The sequence below is a fragment of the Frankliniella occidentalis genome, unplaced genomic scaffold, assembly GCF_000697945.3.
Source record: "Frankliniella occidentalis isolate FOCC.00 unplaced genomic scaffold, Focc_3.1 Scaffold35, whole genome shotgun sequence".
NCBI lineage: Eukaryota > Metazoa > Arthropoda > Insecta > Thysanoptera > Thripidae > Frankliniella > Frankliniella occidentalis.
In genome coordinates this window covers 1,922,657-1,934,377 of record NW_026267165.1, presented here as the reverse complement: position 1 = coordinate 1,934,377, position 11,721 = coordinate 1,922,657, and the positions used below count along the sequence as shown (strand labels likewise).

The following is an 11,721-nucleotide window of genomic DNA, read 5'->3' as shown; positions in this document are numbered from 1 at the left end:
GCCGCGCCAGCTGGGCCGCAGTGTTGTAATCGCCGTAATACTTAATCCCCCTCCCCTCTTCCTTCTCGCCGCGTCACTCTCGCTGCTGAGGGAGCTAGGAGGAGGCTGCCTGGAACCGATGATGTGAAGTCCACGCTCATCGCGTGGTCACGGCAGAGAGTCACAGCGTGGTCACGGCATGGTCACGGTGTGGTCACGACGTGGTCTCAGCGCGGTCACGGCGTGGTCTCGGGGCGATCACGATAGTCACAGTGTGGTCACGGTGTGGTCACATTGTAGTCTCGGTGCGGCCGCGGCGTGGTCACGGTGTGGTCACGGTGTGGTCACGGCGTGGTCACAATGTGATCTCGGTGTGGTCGCGGCGTGGTTACGGCCTGGTCCCGGCGTGGTCACGGCATGGTCACAGCATGGCCACGCGTGGTCTCGGTGCATTCACGGCGTGGTCACTCTGTGGTCACGGTGCGGTCACGGCGTGGTCACGCCCACCGTCACGGCATGTTCACGCGTGCGCCCCGTGCGCCGCTCACATCGCTATTACACGCCGGTGACGTGAAGCCGGGACCCGCAAGGCCACCACCGCCGTGAGACTGTAATCCGTGCCTTCGTCCACAATATTGTCTCCGCGTGCTCCCTAAACGAATGTTCGGAATGTTCTCCCAGGCGACGCGAGGAAACGCAGCTGCGGCGTCAAGCGTTCTCCCGCCCGGCACTCCGCTGGGCGGACCGCCGTCTTCACACGGCTGCTTGGCGGGTCGGCCTACCCCAGCGCGTAGCAGGCGCTACCATTAGCGTCGCCTATTGAAACGTGCTGAGTCGGGACACCCCTACAATTCAACACACATGGCAAACGCGCAGCGCAGCGCGCTGACCCGTCATCAACACGACTTCCTCAAATTTTTCATTTTAGCATCCTCCCCCCCCCCTCCCCACGCACAAAGTTTTTCGCATGTAAATTTAGTTTCTGTTCTGTCTTGCCGTCTTTGCTTTGATCTTTCCTACTTTGGAACTTCCACAACCGAACTTTGCTTCGACAGTTGTCAGTTTTTATTTTCGTAGCGCACAATTTTTCATGTCTATCGTTTGACTTGTTTTGTAGTCTGCTACGGCACTAGAACAGGCGGTGGCAAAAGTGTAAACATCAGCAGCCGCCAGCAGCCGCCATGTTGTAGAAGGGATGTGGCGATAAATTCGTGTAAAAATTCCAGATTTGGGCTCAAATCCTCGCTTTTATGGGTATTGATATCTGACCATAGACGGTAGAGACATCACTGTGTCCCTCAAGATGAATCAGCGAACCGACGGCCTCGTCCAACGTCGGAACATCACCAGGGAGTCGAGCGAGAGCGCTCAGAACCCCAAGGAATCTGACGACAGCGATAAGAAATTAGACCACGATGAAGAAACGGAGGAGGGCGATTCCAAAGAAACCAGGCTCACCCTCATGGAGGAAGTTTTACTTTTAGGTCTTAAAGACAAAGAGGTTTGTATAGTTTGGCAGCTCTTTTGGTCATCGTCCATGGCAATCTAAGAAGTTGGTCACTTAGGTGACATAGGTTGCCACTCCACTTCCTACCTCTTTTTTTTTCCTGTTTGCTGTGTTCATAGCTTTAATATTTTTAAAAGAATGAGAACAAAATATTGAAACTATTTTTAAAGATAAATTGTCTCTACAACTGTTTCCCATACTTACATGTCTTGCTGCCATTAGCATTTGAGGTGACAACAACCTTTGTAGAATGACAGATTGACAGATGCATTAAATTAATTTTTTTCTGCCCTAGGCTGTTCTTTTCTGTGTAATGATATTGCTAAGAATTTCCTATCCTAGTTTTTTGTCTCAAAAAAATATAACATTTCATTAATTCCACTTAATTTTGTTTTGTCAAAACTCAGTTTTATATTTGAATTTTTTTAGGGTTATACCTCATTCTGGAATGACTGCATATCATCTGGTCTTCGAGGATGCATCCTCATTGAACTAGCTCTCCGAGGACGCATTGAACTTGAAAAGGCAGGGATGCGACATAAAGGTTTACTAAACCGTAAAGTTATCATGAAAAGTGATACACCTACAGGAGATGTTTTGCTTGATGAGGCACTAAAGCACGTAAAGGACATGGATCCTCCAGAAACTGTTCAAAGCTGGATTGAATATCTCAGTGGTAAGGAAATCTAGATCTTAAAGTTAAGTTTTCTCTTTGAATTTTATTCAAGTCTTTGCCAGTTCTAATCTTGTCCCTCAATTTTTCCACACAGGAGAAACTTGGAACCCATTGAAATTAAGAATTCAGCTAAAGAATGTTCGCGAACGCCTTGCTAAAAATCTTGTTGAGAAAGGAGTTCTTACAACAGAAAAACAGAACTTTCTTCTGTTTGATATGACCACACATCCTGTCACAGATAACACTGCAAAGTCAAGACTGGTCAAAAAGGTTTCTATTATGTTGTTTCTTTTCTATCTCATTAGGTTTGCATTTTAGTGGTCCTTACATCCTTTTAAATTTAAATTACAGGTACAAGACTCAGTTCTAAGCAGATGGGTCAATGACCCACATCGTATGGATAAACGCTTGCTGTCACTTTTGTTCCTAGCCCATGCATCAGATGTTCTGGAAAATGCATTTGCTCCTCTTAATGATGATGACTATGAAGTTGCCATGAAACGAGTCCGTGATTTACTTGAACTCAATTTTGAGAGAGAAAGTATGACACCAAACACTAATGAGCTTATTTGGGCTGTGTTTGCGGCCTTTATCAAGTAAAAGGAATTTTGCCATTGGTGGCATTGCCACATAGGTGAGACAATCGTGATATACTTGTTTGTTTGGTTTGAACTTGGGATGATTGTAACTTGTCTCCAATCTGAAAGGGTTCCAGTGATTGTAAATTTTAATATTTTAGTTGCATTGTTGCAAAGAACACTCTTTGTGTTATGTATGGTTTGTCTTTGTTTTTCTTTGTAAAAACGGGGTAATACATTTTATTTCTCATGAAAAAATTGGTTTTGCATGAATAAACTTACTTACCAATTATGTGGGCTGGAATCATATGCTTAATTTGTTCTTCTGCTTGCATCTAATTAATTTACTCAAAACTCATTCCACATTTTCTTCAACTTATGTAGCTAGTGAAAAATGGATGCAGTAAAATGAAAAAAAACAAAACAAAAACAAATGAAATTAAACTGTGATAAATGTTTTGGTGTATTTTTCAGCACCCTGAGGAGTTTCAAAACTATGTATTAAACTTGGTTTTAGGAAAGTTCAATCAGCCTGTTCAAATCAAACCACTAATTTGAGCTTAAATTATCTTTTAAGAACAAATGAAATTCCCACTGTTTTAGACTTTGTCAATGTTTTTTTTTTTCATAAAAATTAAAGAACCTTAGTAGGCAGAAAAAAAAAAGGAATTACAGTTTATCTTACTGTGAAATTAAAAATATCTGTCATGCTTGCCAGGGTAAGGCACGTAAACTGTTCCATCTCACACAAAGCAGTTCCATTCTATTAAATTATGTGCTCAAAATTTTGATTATGTATAGGATTTATGATATGAGATGAAACAGTTGACTTTAATCTCATCGTTGAAGTATTCGTTCATCAGCCTCCTTCCTATACATCACGGTAAAATTAGTAATTGAGAAGTGGAACAATAAAGAAATCCTCTTGAGATGGACATCTTTCTTATGCTTACAAGATTTAAAAGCCTGATATTTATTTATGGATAGTGCTTTACTTGCTTCAAATGATTACTTTATAGAATGCATTCCAAGTTCTTGTGGAAATGGTTTGTGTCCTTGCTCTGGTTGGTTGTGTAAAGCATGATCTAAGATTCTGATTGACTTTTGAAGAGGTGCAAATACTTCTGTTATTGTTGACCTATATGTACTTTGTTAAAAATAGAAATGGAAAAGTATTGTATATAATTTTATTGTTTTCTCGTAATATCGGGAAACGTTCTTGCATAAAGTTTCTGTTGACATTGTTTGGTACTTATTTGTACCAGCCACTTAACTTGAGGTATAGCTTAAATTAATTCTCTTTTTAAATAAGAGGCAAGTATTGTGAACCTGATCCAGGACACTTGTTGTTTTCTTGTCATGTTCAGATCAAATTCTTCATTGAAGAATTTGGCCAAAAGGAAAGATCAGAAGGGGGTTTGATTGTGTATTATGTATATGTATGTATAAAATTTGTTATTACTACTAGCATAGGATCACTGATGAGACACTGTAGTGAAAATGTGGTTGGAGGACTCGATTTGCCAGAAAAGTTTGATGCCTTGACTGTAAATAATGATGCTGTTTGTGTACCTCTACCCTTAAATATGTCAAATGCAAAGATTTGCAAAATACTGATGGCACAAGTTATTGAAAACTCTCCTTTACTTCCTTTGTACTGAAATTTCAAAAACCATGAAATGTATTCATTAGTTACTTTCTTCAGTATTTAAGGAACGAATTGCTTGTTTCTAAAATATTTTTAGCAACATTAAAACCTTTGTGGACATCTGATGAGATCTGTAATTAGATTATATTTTGCAGTCGATTACCTATGTATTTTGCAATGCTAACATTTACTGCCAGTTGAGGACTGTTCACGTAGCTGTTCAAACAACCCAATTATGAACAGGAATTTTGCTATTAAAAGTTTTATTCAGCCATCACACAATCTCAAAATAAATAGCAATTCAATGATCATTCCAATTTAGGAATGTGGCGGCAATTCTAAATTTTGTCTTCATTCATTACAGATGTTTGAACAATGCATTGAGCCTGAAAGAAATTTAGAGAAAGTCAGACTTACAAGTGTATCACAGACTTGGTGCTACTATCAGATTTTATAAACCAAATCCCAACAGCAACCTGACCATTTTAGTCAACCTAAAAAACTCATACAAGCACAACTTAAGTACTGCCAGATTAGTGTGGGCACTTAACGGATACAAACATCTACAATAATCTTCTATGACTTACACAGGAAACACAGCACATAAGTACCTTCATAAAATTTAAAGCAACCGTGTATTGGAGTACAGTATGTGAAGAGCCTTCTCAAAGACTGTCACTGAGCCCACACTCCACAAGTGGAAAACATGCACTTAATCAACTTGGAACAGCTAGATATTTCATGTTTCAGGAGAGTAACAATACTAAAGATAGGTAAAGAGAAGATCTCCTACAACCACTAACATGCTAATACAATTAACTTTACCTCAAGTCTTCCAAATCTATACATTGATGACATAAATTATTTGAGACTGAAGATATTTCCAAAAATTCCACTTTTCTAAGGGCATCTTTTATGATGCTGAATGAGTAAATGACAACTGTCATTAAAAATTACAAACTAGTTGGAGGGTTACAGTATAAAAGACTAAGGACAGCAGATGCACTTCACTATCACAAGCCAGATGGATTTAGATTAACAGATATAGTGAATGCTGCTAGACACAAGTTCATGAAAAACTTTACAAAATTTTGAGGAAAGAAATTAATTATACAATAACTTAAATTTCTTAATATACAACAAGGCTATGGTCCATGATAAATTGCATTCTAAAATTAAATAAACTGGTGAGAAAAAGATAACATCGATGGTGAGAAAAAGTATCCAGCAAGGACAACAGTCATCTTATATGAACCAAACTCAATCCACCATACTAAGCACCATGATTTTGACAACAAGCATGGACATTGAATAGATAAAAAAATAAATTACTAACATGGTAATTGGGCATGAGCCACTTGGAAAAAAGCTGATGACCACTGAGTCACATACAGCCAATAGTACTCTGTCCCTCCATTAAAAGAAAAAGCAAGTAAAACTGCTCAAACATAAAAATAACCAGTCATAATGATTGGTAGAGGGAAACTAGGGATGAGGGAATTTGTGAGATGGCTGGATGATGGAAGTCTTCCTTGCTGGCACAGATTCAGGTGTAGGGATTTCCTCTCCTGTATGGATTGGGATAAACGTGGTTGGTGGTCTTGGCTTGGCAAAATTGCTAGGGGCTGTTTGTTGCTTGGCCATTTGATAGTCTCCAGAATCAAAGTACTTTTGCTGTAATTCAAGTATTTAAGTTAGGAACACATTTGGAAAAATATTTTAAAGAGATCAGCACTAAGGAGAGGTAGATATGTACTAACCCCTTTGAGCAATCGCTTTTGTAGGAATGCAGAGTGAGCAGGTCTGTTAGTCGCCATGGGAAACTTGGCCTTCAGCTTTGCTTCTTCCATCTTTTCAATATCATTGGTAGACATCTGAAACATATAAGCCCCCAGAATAAAGCAGATTGTACCGTTACAAACCAAAAGTTCCGTCAGGAAATATGGGTAAAACAAAATACAATCAAACTACACGCAAACATTAAGGAACTTCAATTCATTCACTGCCTGCAAATTGCAACCATAGGTACCAGCTGAATGTTTGAAATTATCTCAAGCAAATTTAGGATTGGAATTCAAACTTTAATGAAAGGCTCGACACCCAAGCTAAGACATAAGTAAACACCACCCGAGATAGTGGTTGTTTTTGTCCGAACACGAGTTGTGTTATTAGCCATCAATAACCTGTCAAGAGCGTGAAAAAAAATCTCGTGGAGAACGGGCGGTTATGTGATCTATGAGGGAATTCGATCGAAATTACACACAAAATTCAACACGTGACAAAATCAGGATAGAGCGCGTACTAGTGAGAACAAGACACAAAGAAAATCTGGCGCCTTTCTTCGACGCAGTGACCAGCGCAGATGGAACAACAGTTTCGAAGTGGGTACATACATCTTCCTTGGCGGGTACTTCAGGAGGCCCCATTGCAACAGAATCCGAAGCGTCCATCGACATTTTCGAAATTATCTAGAGTCTGAGGAGCACGAAGATTGGTACAGTAGCAGTGAACAGCAGGACAACTAAGGAACTGTTGAAGCAGTTCTGGGTGGATTCGGAGATGTGCGCGAAATGTAGACTGGCGACTGAGGGGGCAGCGGGCAGCGGGCCAAGCGAGGAGAGGTGGGGGTTGGAAAATAGGAGGGGGGACTGATCAATTTGGACTATTTACAGTCGAGCTGAAGTTATTGCCAGCGTGCATGCACGACAGTAAGTGAAAGTGGTTGGCAAGTGTCGAATCATTTGAATTAATTTAGAATTGTTTTGTAGGAAGAATTTTATAAAGTCTCACCTTGTTATCACTTTGTGAGGCTTCAATTTCGAAACCCATGACTTCTATGTAGCTGCCTGCAAGCCTTGATAATTTTCATTAACGTTATATAACCTATCTGAATTCTCTCTGGTTGCAGTACATTTACCGGCTTTGACTTCAGACACCGTGACAGGCGTTTTGTTACGATTAGCTTTCTTCCTCAATCTGAAAAATGGTAAGTACTACGTCCATAGTTTCTGAAAATATTTCAAGTTTTATTCTTGGTGAAACGATTTTTGTTATTTACATTATCCATCCCAATCATAGTATTTCCTCTGTGTTAGTAATAAACTTAGCGGGAATGGTGTTTTTAAGAAAAGTTCTCTCATCTCACCAGGCACACGACTTCCCTGCTTTAAAGAATGACCTTCTCCTTCGAGCTGCTCGGGGCGAGCCTGTAGAAAGGGTTCCTGTATGGATCATGCGTCAAGCAGGACGATATCTCCCAGGTAAATATGCATCGGTAAGGCACATTGTCTTGAAATTTAATTTGTGCAGACAAATATCTCATCCTCATTTTCAGAGTTTCGTGAACTTCGCTCAAAACATGACTTTTTTACTATTTGTCAAACACCTGAGCTTGCTGCAGAAATCACCCTTCAGCCTATTCGAAGATTCGATTTAGATGCTGCCATTATATTTTCCGATATTCTGGTCATTCCCCAAGCACTTGGCATGACAGTTGAAATGCGTCCTGGTGTGGTGGGTGCTTTATTTTTCTATGCTGTTCTGTTTAGTATCTGTACAATTCATGTTAAATAAGTGGCTTATGTTTTGTACCTTAGGGTCCTGTTTTACCACAACCCTTGGAAAGTCCTTCAGATATGAAGAAACTTTTAACTCCTGTTAATGTTAATGAACAGCTTGGCTATGTGTTCAAGGCATTAACATTGACTAGGCAAAAACTGGCTGGAAAAGTACCTCTGATTGGATTTTCTGGAGCACCGGTATGCTTTTTTTGTGACTGGCCAGCTGAAAAAACCAAACTAAAAAAGAACAACTCAATATCCATCTTTTCTTTTCCAGTGGACACTTATGGGTTACATGATTGAAGGTGGAGGTTCTAAAACTATGTCAAAGGCTAAAGCTTGGTTATATCAACATCCTCAGAGCAGTAGAGACTTATTGAAATTAATAACAGATGTAGTAGTTGATTACCTTATTGAGCAAGTGGCTGCAGGTGCTCAGGTACTGTTCTTATTTCCCGTTCAATTATCTTGGTAGTTGTTTTCTAGACAGTTCATTTAACATTTATACATTTTTTTGTTCCTCCTTCAACTGACACAGTTGTTACAAGTTTTTGAATCAAACGCGGAATATCTAGGGCCTGATCTATTCAAAGAATTTGCACTTCCATGTATCCGTGATATATGCTCCAGAGTAAAGGCAGGAGTTAAAGCAAGAAATTTGGGTGATATTCCTATGGTGAATAGATTTAATAGTGCATTTCAGTTTTACACTGTCCCATCAGTTTTACTTACAGAAATTTATTGCCTTTTGTAATTTTTTCTTTTAGACAATCTTTGCTAAAGGAGCTCATTATGCTCTTAAAGAAATATCGGAGAGTGGGTATGATGTCATGGGTATTGATTGGACTGTTGATCCACTTGTGGCTCGTGAGGCTGTCAGTGGGAAAAAAATTACATTACAAGGAAATTTTGACCCATGTGGACTTTATGCGCCACCTGTAAGTATACTAAATCGTTTTACAGATTTTTCTCTTACCAATGCTCTTTTAAATTTCTAAAGGTGCGTTACATATGCCCATAAATTTTCCAGGAGGAGATCCAGAGACAAGTAAAAACTATGGTTGAAAAGTTTGGCAAGTCACAGTACATTGCCAATCTGGGCCACGGAATATATCCTGATATGAAACCAGAGCATGCTGAAGTTTTTATAAATGCTGTTCATAGCCATTGACCTTTGATTTGGTTTAAACAATTAATTGGAGACTGATAGTTCATGAACCATCATGTTGGTTAGTTGATGAGCAAGAGTGTAAAAGTAATTGTTTCCTAATCTATCTTATTATATGGTGTTATGGGCCATAATTCTAAGGAGGCAAGATTCGTCCTATTCTTTTTTGGGGAGATAGTGCTGTGATATTTATTTGATACACTGCAGCAGAAATCGTATGTACTGCTATTTTCATCGCATGGTAGATTGGTTCGATCATCCCAAAGTGGAGATCTAAGTGCAGTTTCATAGGCGAATTATTGACTGAAGGTAGCTTTTCACCTTTTGTGTCATCCCATTTTGTACACACTTTCTTCTCAGTTTTTGAATATTTCTAATTTTTATACATGTTATCGTGAATTAAATCATTTGTTCAACTTGTTTTTAAGGAAGCGTGTTTGCTGTTTTTTTATGGTCTTCCAGATGCGGGAGACTAGGATGATGAACACTAACTCCTTAGGAGGGCTAGCCTTTCCCCCACCCCACCCCACTCCTCATCGCAGTGTTGCAGCTAGCGGCAGTCAACATCAGCATAGCAGAGGGTTACCATATCATGCGGTAAGTCATCACAGTTTGATCGAGACCTGCACCTCGTACCTTCCCCCTCAGCTCCCCCTCTCGCTCTCACAGCGTTGGGCCGTTCGCAAGGCCCACATCCCACACCTGGCGCCGCGCTAGGCCACCGCGTCACTTCGCTGTGGGAACCTCCCTGCCAGTCCCTCTCTGATAAGGACTCGATGGCAGTGCCGGTGGTACAGGAACACAAAACAAAAATCCACCCGCATGGAATGGGAGAGAGAGAGAGAGAGAGGCGGCGCCGCTGTGTCGGATACGGTGGGGTATCCAGCGATAGGTATCTACCCCTTCCCCTTGTTTGTTAAACCCTATCCAAGGTCATGGCCGGTATCGCTAACCGGCGGGAAATGAAATGAACTACTGACTGTCTCTATTGAGAATTTTTGTCCGTGGTTGCAGTATTGCCTCATGTTTTAGTGCGCCTTGGGTGGTGTGTAATCCACTATTACCTTCGAAGTTTTAACTTTTTTTCCCCCCAAGTGGGGTTAATAAGAGGGACAACTTTAAGGAAAGGGTTGGCATCACAGGGATCACTCATACTCGGCGTAGCGCCGATTACTTTGCAAATAAATATCAGCGTTTCGCCCTAGAGTTGCTTTGTTTACGCCCCCCTCTCCCTTTCTCCCCTCATCCCATTTGTGGGTCAATTGCTCTTGTTGTGGGGGGTCGTGTCCCCCGCCGCCCCGGTGCCGCCCCCGTGCCGCCCCCGTGCCGCCCCCGACCCCTAAAAGGCCCTGGGCGACCTGCCCCATATCCGCCTTCTTGCAGCCGTCCGCCGTCCGCCCGCCTCCCCCACCTCAGCCCCACCTTCCTCAAACTCCGCACCCCCTCGCCTCGCGCGGCCAAAATCTTGCCCGATCTTGCCCCCTCCACGGTGGTCCCACTCCGCACCACCCCACCCCGACCCGCTCCTCCCCTCGGCCCGTCCCTCCCGGCCGAGCCCTTAGCCAACTCAACCTTGCCGCCGCAGCCACCACCCCTCACCTGCCTCTCCAGAGTACCTTGCCTCCACCCCTGCCCGCACCGCACTCACCTCAGTCTTCTTACCTCGACGCGGAGCGCGCGGAGCTTTTTGAGAGCAGTGCAGGAGGCGGAATGGCAAAAAGCTTGGAATTCTGTGGAGAGCTTAGTCGCATCTTTTGAGTTGTCTGACCATCCAAACGCCTGGCTGGGCCGCCTTACACTAAAATGTGGCACTTGTCTTACTGCCAGTAGAAAACTTGAGAGCCTCACATGCGCATTTGAAAAGGCCGTGGTAAAGGCACATACACGGCTTGAGAGTGATAAAATGAAGTCCTTTTTTGTAATGATAGGGAAACTAGCACTCCTTACCATAGCAGACCTGCGAGCTCAGTATCTTCAATGGTTTTATAAGAGCAGCAAAAATTGTGATTGCCTTAAAAACAAAATAAAAAGATAGATAAATATTTTCCTAACGTACCGGTCCGAAAAGAACGACACCGTTGACGAGTTTTCAGAGTCTGTTTAAAGAGGAGCGAGGGGGTGCAAGGAAGGAAGGAGACTGAGAGAGATCTGTGTGGGTTAGCAGCAGGGTAGCTCGCTGGTGCTGCGCGGGGCGAGGGGCGGGCCGCGCCGCCGGGCCCTGGAGGCGGGGAGCACTCATTTCTCATTACACCACTCGCGGCGTGGCGGGGCGCGGCGCTGCACAAACGTGAACTTACGCCGCCGCTCTGGTGGCAGCGGCCCGCGACGGGGCCGCCCGCCGCCCCGCCACCACACCACGCACTGGCACACGGCTAGAAATGACCCTCCCGCAACGAAAAAAACCTGTAATGGAACCAGGAGATACTAAATTGCCTGTGCTGTTCACTCTCTTTGATTTCGAAATAACATCCTGTATTTGGTTGTATGCGGATACCTGTTGTCCGAATTGCAGTAGCAACCAGGTCTCATCCTCATCCATGTATGATGGTATCCGGTCTCTACCGGTCTTCTCGTCCCTCATGGGAGTGGGTTTGGTCTTGGGAAA

The 11,721-nt window shown here is 42.5% G+C and overlaps 3 protein-coding genes across 5 annotated transcripts; 2 read left to right on the top strand and 1 right to left on the bottom strand.

Moving 5' to 3' along the window:
• The first annotated feature begins 1,107 nt into the window (after window positions 1-1,107).
• Window positions 1,108-4,353, top strand: LOC113212475 (Golgi phosphoprotein 3 homolog sauron). Its single transcript, XM_026431182.2, has 4 exons — window positions 1,108-1,480; window positions 1,916-2,162; window positions 2,257-2,432; window positions 2,514-4,353. Exons 1-4 carry the CDS (start codon window positions 1,283-1,285, stop codon window positions 2,760-2,762), a joined length of 870 nt encoding a protein of 289 aa, XP_026286967.1. The 5' UTR covers window positions 1,108-1,282; the 3' UTR covers window positions 2,763-4,353.
• Window positions 4,354-4,634: 281 nt separating this feature from the next.
• On the bottom strand, window positions 4,635-6,982 carry LOC113212476 (cAMP-regulated phosphoprotein 19). The gene is made up of 3 exons (XM_026431183.2): window positions 6,782-6,982; window positions 6,149-6,262; window positions 4,635-6,062 (listed from the first exon to the last, which is right to left on the bottom strand). Exons 1-3 carry the CDS (start codon window positions 6,842-6,844, stop codon window positions 5,874-5,876), a joined length of 366 nt encoding a protein of 121 aa, XP_026286968.1. The 5' UTR covers window positions 6,845-6,982; the 3' UTR covers window positions 4,635-5,873.
• A 29-nt stretch (window positions 6,983-7,011) lies between these two features.
• Window positions 7,012-9,547, top strand: LOC113212486 (uroporphyrinogen decarboxylase). 3 transcript variants are annotated; one of them, XM_026431200.2, is made up of 9 exons: window positions 7,012-7,096; window positions 7,297-7,374; window positions 7,537-7,648; window positions 7,723-7,901; window positions 7,985-8,146; window positions 8,226-8,387; window positions 8,487-8,624; window positions 8,716-8,886; window positions 8,979-9,547. In XM_026431200.2, exons 2-9 carry the CDS (start codon window positions 7,372-7,374, stop codon window positions 9,117-9,119), a joined length of 1,068 nt encoding a protein of 355 aa, XP_026286985.1. In that variant the 5' UTR covers window positions 7,012-7,096; window positions 7,297-7,371; the 3' UTR covers window positions 9,120-9,547. The 3 variants fall into 3 exon arrangements, with proteins under 3 accessions (XP_026286985.1, XP_052122117.1, XP_026286986.1); XM_052266157.1 differs by having other exon boundaries at window positions 7,081-7,113; XM_026431201.2 differs by having other exon boundaries at window positions 7,091-7,192.
• Window positions 9,548-11,721: the final 2,174 nt, after the last annotated feature.

Excerpts from the sequence above, each read along its gene's own strand:
- LOC113212486 (XM_026431200.2), top strand. Across the intron at positions 7,649-7,722 it reads AGCAGGACGATATCTCCCAG|AGTTTCGTGAACTTCGCTCA; the intron begins GTAAATATGCAT and ends CCTCATTTTCAG. Across the intron at positions 8,388-8,486 it reads AAGTGGCTGCAGGTGCTCAG|TTGTTACAAGTTTTTGAATC; the intron begins GTACTGTTCTTA and ends CAACTGACACAG.
- LOC113212475 (XM_026431182.2), top strand. The coding sequence starts at position 1,283 with ATGAATCAGCGAACCGACGGCCTCGTCCAACGTCGGAACATCACCAGG. Across the intron at positions 1,481-1,915 it reads TAGGTCTTAAAGACAAAGAG|GGTTATACCTCATTCTGGAA; the intron begins GTTTGTATAGTT and ends GAATTTTTTTAG. Across the intron at positions 2,433-2,513 it reads AGTCAAGACTGGTCAAAAAG|GTACAAGACTCAGTTCTAAG; the intron begins GTTTCTATTATG and ends TTTAAATTACAG.
- LOC113212476 (XM_026431183.2), bottom strand. The coding sequence starts at position 6,844 with ATGTCGATGGACGCTTCGGATTCTGTTGCAATGGGGCCTCCTGAAGTA. Across the intron at positions 6,263-6,781 it reads AAGTACCCGCCAAGGAAGAT|ATGTCTACCAATGATATTGA; the intron begins GTATGTACCCAC and ends TATATGTTTCAG. Across the intron at positions 6,063-6,148 it reads AAAAGCGATTGCTCAAAGGG|CAAAAGTACTTTGATTCTGG; the intron begins GTTAGTACATAT and ends CTTGAATTACAG.